Source organism: Phocoena sinus, chromosome 17, assembly GCF_008692025.1.
Source record: "Phocoena sinus isolate mPhoSin1 chromosome 17, mPhoSin1.pri, whole genome shotgun sequence".
Classification (NCBI taxonomy): domain Eukaryota; kingdom Metazoa; phylum Chordata; class Mammalia; order Artiodactyla; family Phocoenidae; genus Phocoena; species Phocoena sinus.
In genome coordinates, this window is record NC_045779.1 from 60,629,457 (window position 1) to 60,642,549 (window position 13,093).

General features: G+C 36.3%; 1 protein-coding gene across 1 annotated transcript in view; it reads left to right on the forward strand.

Annotated features, from left to right (window-relative positions):
* The first annotated feature begins 2,335 nt into the window (after positions 1–2,335).
* The window catches only part of COL14A1 (collagen type XIV alpha 1 chain), a 245,422-nt gene continuing 234,664 nt past the window's right edge, over positions 2,336–13,093 (forward strand). The window contains exons 1-2 of the mRNA XM_032610321.1: positions 2,336–2,423; positions 12,222–12,338. Of these exons, the coding sequence (XP_032466212.1) occupies positions 2,336–2,423; positions 12,222–12,338 (205 nt within the window). The remainder of the gene's footprint in view (positions 2,424–12,221; positions 12,339–13,093) is intronic.

Below are 13,093 nucleotides of genomic sequence, written 5' to 3' on the forward strand. Positions count from 1 at the left end.
CAGTAGCTCAAATGTTACAGAATCTTCTTGAAAGAAATAATATGACTCTGTCATCTATTTGAAAATGGCTTGGCTGAAAACCAAAACCATTATAATTACATTAAAGTTAAGAAAAACCCACAGTAATTTCCATGAACAGGCAGGATTTATTTCTGTGTTTCAAGGATACATTAATACTAGACACTACCAAAGTAATGAATTACACTAAGAGGTATAGATGAAAAACGTGAACATCTCCATAGATGAAACAGCAAAAAGGCAAGATTCAGCATTCATTCCTGGTTGAAAAAAAATGCCCAGTAAAAAGTCAAGAATTTATTTTTTAACAGAAAGAGACAATATATCTCAATCTAACTACTAGCAATATACTTAATGATGAAATATTTGAGGCATTCCTTGTAAAATAATGGTTTTAAAACTCCTGGCCTATATAATTAAACACACAAACACACACACACACACACACACACACACACACACACGGTGGTTGCAATTGTCAACCTGGAAAATGCAAGAGATTAAATTGAAAAAATATAGAGTAAGAGTTCAGAATGGTGGCCTACTATAAAATAAATAGATAAAAATCACTATCTTTTCTATATTAAAAAATAATCCAGGTTTCCATTCACAACTGGAATTAAAAAATTAAGATAACTAGAAATATACCTTGAGATGGAAAAAATGATTTTACCCATGACACTGAATCAGAAACCATAAAGAAAAAGATCAAATCAGATGCCTTGATTAAAAAAAAAAATCTTGACCCAATAAAACAAAATTGAAAGGTCAAAAACAAACTTGAAAAATACTGCAGTATATATGTTAAAATTAATAATATATAAAGAGTTCTTACAAATCAATGAGAAAATGGGTGAAATATATGAACAGGTATTTTATAAAAAGTATAAGTAGCTAACAAACACAAAATGTTACATTTTACTGATTATAAAAAAAAATTAAGATGATATTGTGATAATCACATTTTACCTATCAAATCAGGATATGTTGAAAGCAATGAACCCCTGTGATGATGGAAGTGATGTGATTTGGTACTCATATAAGATGCTGATAGAAGTGGAAATCAGTATAAGGCATTATGTACCTATGTTTTAAAAACCTTTAAAAAACACATCTTGTTTTACCCAACAGTTTTACAATTGGGAATTTAGCCAAAGAAATCAATAGTCATGTATTCAAAGAGATGTGAATAAGGATAGTCATTCCAGTGTTACATGTATTAGGGAAATTTAGAAACAATCTACATTTCCAAATAAAGCTAGATAATAAATTTCTGTAATCAAAATGAGAAAAGATATTTTAAAGTGAAAAGAAAGTGATATGAAGTATGATACTTTAGAAGCATTTTCCTAAGATGCTTCTACCATGTTTGATTGTCTGTGTGGGCTGAAATCCTGGATCCTGAACTCACTATCTATGTGACTTGGGAAAACTCTCTCTGCCTTATTTTCTTTATCTGTAAATCAATATTATAATCATACCTACTTCAAAAAATGCCCTGGATAGAAGAAAACTTTTGAGATGTCTTAATTTCTGAGGTAAGGACTCAGAATTTCTCCTCTGTAATGGCTTGCAATAGAATTGTAGTCAAGCACTTGTAGACTGGCCTTTTAAATTAACCCCAAACATTCACACTTTCCCCCCCCTCCTTCTTTCCCTCCCTCCTTCCTTCTTTTCCTTCCTTAATTTCCCCCTTTTTCATTTCTTTCACCTTTTCTTGGAGCTTTTCTTTTATTGATATTCTAGTGAAAAGGATGAACTTAGAAGAGTTTTAGATTCACACATATGGAGAAAAAAATTATAAGCAAAGATGAAAAGATTAAGGGTTATTCAGCCCAATGAAGTGAAAGCTCAGTGATGATTTAATAATCGCACAAAGTGGTTTTTCAAATGCTCCTTGATCACTAGAAGAATCGTCCTGTATATCTATATTTATGACTGGCAAGGGAGTTGTAACTGTCTGATTATAATGCTCATTTCAGGCCAACTTTTGGAATTTATCCATCTGGGAAATTCATTGTGCTATTTTTGCCTTTCAAAAGAGTCACAGAGTACCTTCTGAACTTCTCGCCCAAATATTTCTAATAATTCTCTTCATTTACAGCATCTTCTCAAAAATCTTTCTTTTATCAGTGTACATTTTAGAGTGAAATATACAATGCCCTAAGGAATGAGTTACTTCCTGACAATACTAATACATGTTGGCTTCTTTGTCTTAGACGACTGCATATAATTTATTTTAAGTCTTCTCAAAATACCTCTGTGTTCTCTGTTTCTAGGACTGCTGTTACATCCCATGTGAAAAGCAGGAAATAAAATGAAGATTTTTCAGTGCAAGATGCATCATTGGCTGTTTCCAGCTTTTTTGGCAATTACTTATTTTTGCACCAATGTCCAGGGTCAAGGTAATGGAAAAGTTGAATATAATCATTAGGGTCTGGGAGTCTGGCCATTTTGGTTCTGATTATCATTTTTTATTTTATTTACCTTAAGAGTGCTTCACTGGTTCAGCTGTGATTTTAGGCAGGGTCATATGTTGGCTTTTACTCAGTTTCACTAACTGTTTACATTGTAGAAATGTGCCACAACTTTGATGAAGGTTACGACCTCACCAGTGACTGAGCATATTAATTTTGTGGCAGCTGGTTAAACAGCTAATTTTTTTTTTTTTTGGTGGTACGCGGGCCTCTCACTGCTGTGGCCTCTCCCGTCGCGGAGCACAGGCTCCAGACGCGCAGGCTCAGCGGCCATGGCTCATGGGCCCAGCCGCTCCGCGGCATGTGGGATCTTCCCGGACCGGGGCACAAACCCGTATCCCCTGCATCGGCAGGTGGACTCTCAACCACTGCGCCACCAGTGAAGCCCAAACAGCTCATTTTTAATGTGCTTCTGAATATGTCATACAAATTTAATCAGCAAAGTCAAATTTGCAAAATCAATTCTGTTAATAAGGGGCTATAAGGTGTGTATATATGTATCTCGATCATGCCTTGTCTCTTTAAAAGACTGTCAACAAAATATTTCTGCCACTTCATACCTGGGTGACAGGAAGTGGGCATCCTGGGAAGCATCGAGTGGAAAAGTATAAGAAGCAGAATGGAGGCTCCAGTCTGGTCAGTTCTAAGGGCCAACTGATTCTGTCTGCACCCCAGGTGTCTTGACATCGCAAGGAGGGCAAAGAAGTTAACAACATTCAGGATTCCTAGGTTAAAGATTAGAAATCTTTGTAGCATCTTCTACCCAGGCTTTTTTCTTTAAATGTGGTCTGAGTTTATAGCCCACAACATCTTTTCAGTCAATAGGCCAACCTTCTGAACCTCCAGGAGAAGTAATGAAGATAATATTGACCATGCCCAGATACCAAACACGGACGGTGCTTTAGAACCCATAGTGGCATTGGCTTCAACTGAACTACTCGAGGAAATAAAGTGTGTAGCAAAGGCAACAACGAAATCCATCAATATTAAACTTTTTTTTAAAAACAATTTACAAATGGTTTATATGACTACAGTCCCATTACAACCACTAGCAAAAAACAATGCCACCATTTTCTTTTATCAGTGGACCCCATCTGTTGCCTAGATGCATAAATATTCTGTAATCATTAAAAGAAAATCTTGGTTAGACACAAAGTTTATATTTCCTTTAGGGTTTTGCCTTTAGGGGAAAAACACTGAAAAGAAGATATGTTACTTAAGAAAGAAACAGGCCTGAGGTCACAAGTTTGAACTTCAAAGTTAGCTCCTTTTTCCCTGTATGGAAGGCACTGGGACTTGTGCCAAAGCAAAGGCAGCAAGATTGACAGAAACACTGTAAGTGCAGTGGAGAAGTAATTGTTCTTATCTCATGGAACAAAAGTGTCTGTATATTTAATACCAGAACCATGATTTTTCTTTTTGCAAGCACAAAGGAGGTGCTTCAATACATATACTTAACTCTGTAATAAATATAAATGCTTGCATGAACTTGACTCAAAAGTTAATTGTGTCAGTTAAAATCTTTAAAGACAAAAATTAAGTGTAAAGCTTGATTTCTGGCACACATCAAGAACCCAGAGCGAGCCAACAAACTCATCTTTTGTGTAGTGAAGTCAGGCTTCCTATGTGGGTTATGGCCGATTACAACATTTGTGAATATATAAACATCCCAAATGGGGATTTCGCAAGAAGACCAATGAGGGTCCAGTTGTTATCTTCTTCGACTGCAGGGTTAGCCTTGTTACTGAAAGTACAGGGGTATTTTTATTTTGTTGTGCTGTATTTTTTGAGAGGGAAGATTCTCTTTAAACTCAAAGAATTTAAAGGATCATGAGAGATTACTACAAGCAACTATATGCCAATAAAATGGACAACCTGGAAGAAATGGACAAATTCTTAAAGAGCACAACCTTCCGAGACTGAACCAGGAAGAAATAGAAAATATAAACAGACCAATCACAAGCACTAAAATTGAGACTGTGATTAAAAATCTCCAACAAACAAAATCCCAGGACCAGATGGCTTCACAGGCGAATTCTATCAAACATTTAGAGAAGAGCTAACACCTATCCTTCTCAAACACCTATCCTTCTCTCCTTCTCTCACTCCCAAACTCATTCTATGAGGCCATCATTGTGTTGATACCAAAACCAGACAAAGATGCCACAAAAAAAGAAAACTACAGGCCAATATCACTGATGAGCATAGATGTAAAAATACTCAACAAAATACTAGCAAACAGAATCCAACAGCACATGAAAAGGATCATACACCATGATCAAGTGGGGTCTATCCCAGGAATGCAAGGATTCTTCAATATACGCAAATCAATCAATGTGATACACCATACTAACAAACTGAAGGATAAAAACCATAAGATCATTTCAATAGATGCAGAAAAAGTTTTCGACAAAATTCAACACCCATTTATGATAAAAACCCTCTAGAAAGTGGACATAGAGGGAACTTACCTCAACATAATAAAGGCCATATATGACAAACCCACAGCCAACATCGTTCTCAGTGGTGAAAAACTGAAACCATTTCCACTAAGATCAGGAAGAAGACAAGGTTGCCCACTCTCACCAATATTATTCAACATAGTTTTGGAAGTTTTAGCCACAGCACTCAGAGAAGAAAAAGAAATAAAAGGAATCCAAATTGGAAAAGAAGAAGTAAAACTGTCACTGTTTGCAGATGACATGATACTATATATAGAGAATCCTAAAGATGCATCAGAAAACTACTAGAGCTAATCAATGAATATGGTAAAGTAGCAGGATACAAAAGTAATGCACAGGAATCTCTTGCATTCCTGTACACTAATGATGAAAAATCTGAAAGAGAAATTAAGGAAACACTCCCATTTACCACTGCAACAAAAAGAATAAAGTACCTAGGAATAAACCAACCTAAGGAGACAAAGACCTGTATGCAGAAAACTATAACACACTGATTAAAGAAATTAAAGATGATACAAACAGATGGACAGATATACCATGTTCTTGGATTGGAAGAGTCAACATTGTGAAAATGACTATACTACCCAAAGCAATCTACAGATTCCACGCAATCCCTATCAAACTACCAATGGCATATTTCACAGAACTAGAACAAAAAATTTCACAATTTCTATGGAAGCACAAAAGACCCCAAATAGCCAAAGCAATCTTGAGAAATAGAAACGGAGCTGTAGGAATCAGGTTCCCTAACTTCAGACTATACTACAAAGCTACATTAATCAAGACAGTATGGTACTGGCACAAAAACAGAAATATAAATCAGTGGAACAGGATAGAAAGCCCAGAGATAAACCCACACACATATGGTCACCTTATCTTTAATAAAGGAGGCAAGAATATACAATGGAGAAAAGACAGCCTCTTCAATAAGTGGTACTGGGAAAACTGGACAGCTACATGTAAAAGAATGAAATTAGAACACTCACTAAAACCATACACAAAAATAAACTCAAAATGGATTAAAGACCTAAATATAAGGCCAGACACTATAAAGCTGTTAGAAGAAAACATAGGCAGAACACTCTATGACATAAATCACAGCAAGATCCTTTTTAACCCACCTCTTAGAGAAATGGAAATAAAAACAAAAATAAACAAATGGGACCTAATGAAACTTAAAAGCTTTTGCACAACAAAGGAAACTATAAACAAGACAAATAGACAGCCCTCAGAATGGGAGAAAATATTTGCAAATGATGCAACTGGCAAAGGATTAATCTCCAAAATTTACAAGCAGCTCATGCAGCTCAATATCAGAAAAACAAACAACCCAGTCTAAAAATGGGCAGAAGACCTAAATAGACATTTCTCCAAAGAAGATATACAGATTGCCAACAAACACATGAATAATCATTCACATCAATAATCATTAGAGAAATGCAAATCAAAACTACAATGAGGTATCACCTCACACTAGTCAGAATGGCCATCATCAAAAAATCTACAAACAATAAATGCTGGAGAGGGTGTGGAGAAAGGGGAACCCTCTTGCCCTATTGTGGGGAATGGAAATTGATACAGCCACTATGGAGAACAGTGTGGAGGTTCCTCAAAAAACTAAAAATAGAACTACCATACGACCCAGCAATCCCACTAGTGGACATATATCTTGAGAAGACCATAATTCAAAAAGAGTCACATACCACAATGTTCACTGCAGCTCTATTTACAGTAGCCAGGACATGGAAGCAATCTAAGTGTCTACTGACAGATGAATGGATAAGGAAGATGTGGCACATATATACAATGGAATATTACTCAGCCATAAAAAGAAATGAAATTGAGTTATTTGTAGTGAGGTGGATGGACCTAGAGACTGTCATACAGAGTGAAGTAAGTCAGAAAGAGAAAAACAAATACCATGTGCTAACACATATATATGGAATCTAAAAAAAAAAAAAAGTGGTTCTGAGGAACCTAGGGGCAGGACAGGAATAAAGATTCAGACATAGAGAATGGACTTGAGGACACAGGGAGGGGGAAGGGTAAGCTGGGACGAAGTGAGAGAGTGGCATGGACATATATATATACACTACCAAATGTAAAATAGATCACTAGTGGGAAGCTGCCGCATAGCACAGGGAGATCAGCTTGGTGCTTTGTGTCCACCTAGAGGGATGGTCTAGGCAGGGTGGGAGAGAGATGCAAGAGGGAAGAGATATGGGGATGTATGTATAGGTATAGCTGATTCACTTTGTTATACAGCAGAAACTAACACACCATTGTAAAGCAATTATACTCCAATAAAGATGTTAAAAAAATAAAATTAAATTAAAAAAACTCAGAGTTTCACTGCAATCATTCTCATCAAAATCAAATCTCGTAGGCAGAAAAGGAATGTTTATGTCTTCTGTCAAAGACTCATTGTTATCAGGTACTTAAGAAATTTTATTAATACGAATATGTATTAAAGGACTAATTTTCTGCCCTCCCTTCCTTCCTTCCTTTCTTTCACTTCAGTTCAACTCACCTCATCTGAAATCTTTCTAAAGGAATACTCTCGTTAATTTTTGAAACACTACTTTTTCAAAGGAACACTGAAATGAAGATCTTCTGTTCTTCCGTACTCATGATCACCTCCCTTCTCACTTTTCTTTTTTTTTATATAAATTTATTGATTTATTGGCTGAGTTGTGTCTTTGTTGCTGTGCACGGGCTTTCTGTAATTGCAGTGAGCAAGGGCTACTCTTCGTTGCAGTGCGTGGGCTTCTCATTGTGGTGGCTTCTCTTGTTGCAGAGCACGGGCTCTAGGCACACGGGCTTCGGTAGTTGTGGCTCATGGGCTGTAGAGTGCCGGCTCCGTAGTTGTGGCGCATGGTCTTAGTTGCTCTGTGGCATGTGGGATCTCCTGGACCAGAGCTCGAACCCCTGTCCCCTGCATTGGCAGGCAGATTCTTAACCACTGCGCCACCAGGGAAGTCTGCCTCTTGCTTCTCTAACAGTCTCTTGGTTTTCGTCCAAGGAACAACACTCCCTCTGCCACCACACAGAGCCTTGGCTGCTGTATCCACCAGACTTCCTCTCTGGGCTAAGGGGTGAGAAAATGACTCAAACCCGTCAGGCCAACTCTCCCAAGAATCTGAAACTTGTGTCCAGTGATGGAAGGATGGAAAATAGCTCCAGTCATTTCATTCCAAAGACATGCCCTAAGAAAATATGGTCACTAGTTCCTAGAAACTGTATCCAGAGTGTTCCCAGATTCCTATACTTTCAAAGCCTGTTTAACTTTTACTATAATTATATGACCTACTTCATTATCTACCAGCAAATACATTTTTTGCTTAAATTGGCCAGAGAAAGTTTCTTTTATTTGCAACCAAAAATCCCTGACTGATAGAAATGAAGCAGTATGGGCACTGAGAGTGTTTTCCCCTTCAAAACATAGTTTAGGGTGCTATACTGGTGGAATAAACTATTATATTTATTAAGCAAAAAACTTTTAAACAGCAAAGAAGTATTTGTATTATATTTCCAAGTGGTCTTAAAAACCACAAACAAATAACAGAAGACCTTAACTTTTTATCTCAGTCATTTTTTAATTAAATGTATTGGTAAATGTATTAAAAGTATTGTTTTAGAAATAGGAGAAATTAAAATTTGAGGGAAATTTACTCTGGGATATGCTAGAGAGTTCTTTTTATCTTGCTTAGAATCTAAAATGTTATAATCTCATGATCTATTACAAAGATGGTGAAAACTAGTAAAGAAAATATTCTCAAACTTCCAAATATATTTGACTACTAATAACAGCAAAAAGTATGGGTAAATGTGTTAACACAGAGGTCTCTATAAAATGAAATCTAGCCCCTATGCAAAGTCTCAAATGTATATGCTTTGAAGTTTTTAAGTGACAGCTACTTTATCTTTAGTGTTTCTTTTTGTAACCATCCAAAACAAACACTGCTAGAACCAAGTATAGATTTACTGTGAAGTTCTGAGACAGTATTGGTGCCACCATTCTGTCATGCTATACATATTTTTTCCCTACAACCAACACACCATTATATTCTCTGTGTTCCAATTCATTTAATAACTTGTCTTGAAAAGAAAATACTGGAATAATCCAGATATAAACAGTTATTTGGGTCAATGGAGGTTCACATTCTCTGTAGAGGGAAAGTTAAGAATTACATGGAGAGACTAAGAGGTAAAGTGCATTAGGTTATTAGGAGGAGAGAGTTAGTTTCCTGTATACCTTTTAATACTGACTGTATTAGTTCTCTATTGCTGCTGTAACAAATTATAACAAAACCAGTGCTTAAAACAAGACAGAATTTTTCTTCCCAACTGATCCCTATGTGTTGCAGGAAGTAGTTGGAAGTATGGTCATTAACTCCAAGTGTTTTAAAACTATTTGACCATGCAAAGAGTCAAGTTCCATTCCTTTCCAAACAAGTGAGCCTCACTTTGAAGGGCGTGCTGTTTCTTGCATCTGACTTTTCTACAGCCTTAAATTCCAAGCATTAGACATTAGCACTCCTTAAACACTTTATCACATTTAGACTTCCTTGCTCTACTGATGAATGACTCTTTCAGCACCAACACTGCCATTTTTTCAGGATTACCATGTTTATCTAGTAATGTCACTTTGCACACTTTATATATATTGTGCACTTATTTCAGAGGTTAGCATACTGTTTCTGCAAAAGGCCAGATAGTAAATATTCCAGGCATTGTGGGCTATATGGTATCTATCACAACTACTCAACTTTGCCATTGCAGTTTGAAATAAGCCACAGACAATATGTAAACAAATCAGCATGGCTGTGTTCCAATAAAACTTTATTTATAAAAGCAGGCAATGGGCCAGATTTGGCCCATGAGTGGTAGTTTGCCAACCCCTGATATACTTTATAAGAATTAGCAGAAATCAAAAATAAAAGTGCAGATCCGAGACTTCCCTGGTGACCTACTGGTTAGGATTCTGGGCTTTCACTGCAGTGGCCTGGGTTTAATCCCTGGCCTGGGAAGATCCCACAAGCTGTGAAGTGTGGCCAAAAAAAAGAAAAAAACAAAAATGCAGATCCCAGTAATACAAATAGTAGATTTCAAAAACTAAGTTCAATTAAAACAAAGCTAGAAATCATTAGAAATGCTTAAAAATACACACCAGAGGGGCTTCCCTGGTGGCGCAGTGCTTGAGAGTACGCCTGCCGATGCAGGTGACACAGGTTCGTGACCCGGTCCAGGAAGATCCCACATGCCGCAGAGCGGCTGGGCCCGTGAGCCATGGCTGCTGAGCCTGCGTGTCCGGAGCCTGTGCTCCGCGACGGGAGAGGCCACAACAGTGAGAGGACCTAGTACCGAAAAAAAAAAAACAAAAAAAAAACACACACCAGAAGCCTCTGTCAGGCCTTTAGTAACCTTTATACTGTGTACTCAGTTTTTTTAAAAAGGAGCAAAAATTAGGACCTTGCGATAAGCTTGGCCAAGGATGTCTACCAGCCCACTGGCAAGATTTGGCTCAGAAACTGGATGTGTTGTTTAACATTTAAAAACGTTTATTTTTAATTTTCTGCCATAAGTAATAAGAACCTATCTATAAATACATTTTTCTCCCCAGGTTCCAGTCGAAGCCAAACAGTAATAGTCTCTGTTCATCCAAATGTTAGGTTTAGCCAACTTCCTTTTCTAGTTCAACATAGCAGTTCTTATGATAAATCCATATTTTCCCATAAGCCAGAGAAATGTAGACTTTTTCATTCATGTCATATTGAGAATGGGAAGCTTGTGTTTTTGTTTTGTGTGACTAGCATCCTCTGCTAAGAGGTAGTAAATGGCAAGTAGAGAGAGAATACTCTTAAGATTGTGTTCTTCAGTTCTTGCTGATTTCAGATGAGTGGAGAGTTTGTAGTGTTAAATTACTCATTCTTCTAGCTAAGTGAAGGGTGACTTCTTAATATAAATCTTCTCCCGAAGAAACAGAGCATTTTGTTTGAGGTCAGAGAGTGTCGTGCACCAGTATGTGAACTTGGATGAATCTCTTAGCTTCTCCTTGTATCCCTTATATATAAAATTGGGATAGCAATGTATTTTTGTGAATATTAAATAAGCTTTTGAGATCATCCATTAGATGAAGTAAAGGAGGAGGGGAACAAACATTTATTGGCCACCTATCATAATGCGTTATATCCGTTATCTTCTTTAACATTTTCACTTATCCTGTGCAGAAGGTATTGCTGTCACCTTTTCTAAAGATAAGTCGTTGGAAGAAACAATCACTTGCTCAAGCTTATTCATCTAATAAGTGACAGAACTGGGAATCAAACTAATGTCCAAACCCCTTATTATGCTATATACCTACTAAAAAGAATGTTTGTTTCCTTCCCCAGACTCTGTGTCCTAAAGTGGGAAAGAAAGGCCAGGCATAAAAGTGGGTAATAAGTGCTAACTTTTCTGTTAAGCATTAAATTTTCTTTTGTGACAAACTAATTTATATATTATATAGTAAAAATCTTCTTACGAAAATATTTCTTTAGAAATTCTGGAGCACTGCTGTAGAGCTCCAAAAATATGTTTTGAAGTTTGAATGACTTACACAAAAAGTAATATAGACCGACCTATTTTGTGAACTATCGGGAAAGATTAAATATGCTGGGATGATTCATGACCATGTGCTGTGTGTCTTTCTGAAAGATATAAATCAGCTACACGTGAAGAATGAATTCAAGTTTATAAAGCAATTATCTTTTATTATTATTTTTTATTTTGGTCCTTTACAATCTCTTTCTCAAAATGTTTTTAAATGAAGATCTTATTACTATAATATGTCTGTAATGACCTTAAATTATCATATCATAAAAAGTAGTTAATATAGTGAAAAACCTAAAGGCATAAAACAGATCCCACTAGAGTAGATTACAAAAGCTTTCGTATTCCAAGTACAAAAATTCATCCTTATAACATGATAAAAACATTTTACAAGGTTGGCTTCAATTATTAAGCTGGACTAAGGTATTAAATTCTAACCCTAAGTCATAGTTCTTTGTCACAAGATCAGTACTACTTGGCCAATGCTTATCTCCTGAGTAAGAAACAAATGCCTTTGAGTTTGTGTTATTTTGCAAACTGATCAACTCACTAACACAGTTGTAGAAAGAACATGAAGTCTTGCATATTCTGATTACATTACTTTGTCTTTTCAACTTAACAGTGGAAGTTTAAAAGTTTCAAAATTAAAAAAAGTTTTGTTTTTCCTTTTCAGTGGCTCCACCCACAAGGTTAAGATATAATGTATTATCTCATGATAGTATCCAGATTTCATGGAAGGCTCCAAGAGGGAAATTTGGTGGATACAAACTTCTTGTGACTCCAGCTGCAGGTAAAAACACTCAACTGTATTTTTTAGAGTATTAGGAATTTTTTGCACACAGGGACCTAAAAATGTATTGTGCTAGGTGCTGCTTTAAGCTCATTTGAAAGATTTTGGTTTTATTTAAGCTTTGGAGCTTGAAATCTTACCCTCTACTCAAGAAAATAATGTTCCCCAAATTTAAAGAATAACTATTGGACTCCCCATAATTTTCCTCAGGCAAAATTTTCAGACTATCAAGAATCCTCACTACCTCTGTTTCAACATGTATCAGTTCTTTTGGTCTATTGACAATTAAAAATTACCTCCAAAGTTTTAGCCTAGCCACAGCAATCAGAGAAGAAAAAGAAATAAAAGTAATCCAAATTGGGAAACAAGAAGTAAAGCTGTCACTGTTTGCAGATGACATGATACTATACATAGAGAATCGTAAAGATACTACCAGAAAACTACTATAGCTAATCAATGAATTTGGTGAAGTAGCAGCATACAAAAGTAATGCACAGAAATCTCTTGCATTCCTGTACGCTCACTAATGATGAAATATCTGAAAGAGAAATTAAGGAAACACTCCCATTTACCACTGCAACAAAAAGAATAAAATACCTAGGAATAAACCTACCTAAGGAGACAAAAGACCTGTATGCAAAAATTATAAGACACTGATGAAAGAAACTAAATGTGATACAAACAGATGGACAGATATACCATGTTTCTGAATTGGAAGAATCAACATTGTGAAAATGACTATACTACCCAAAGCA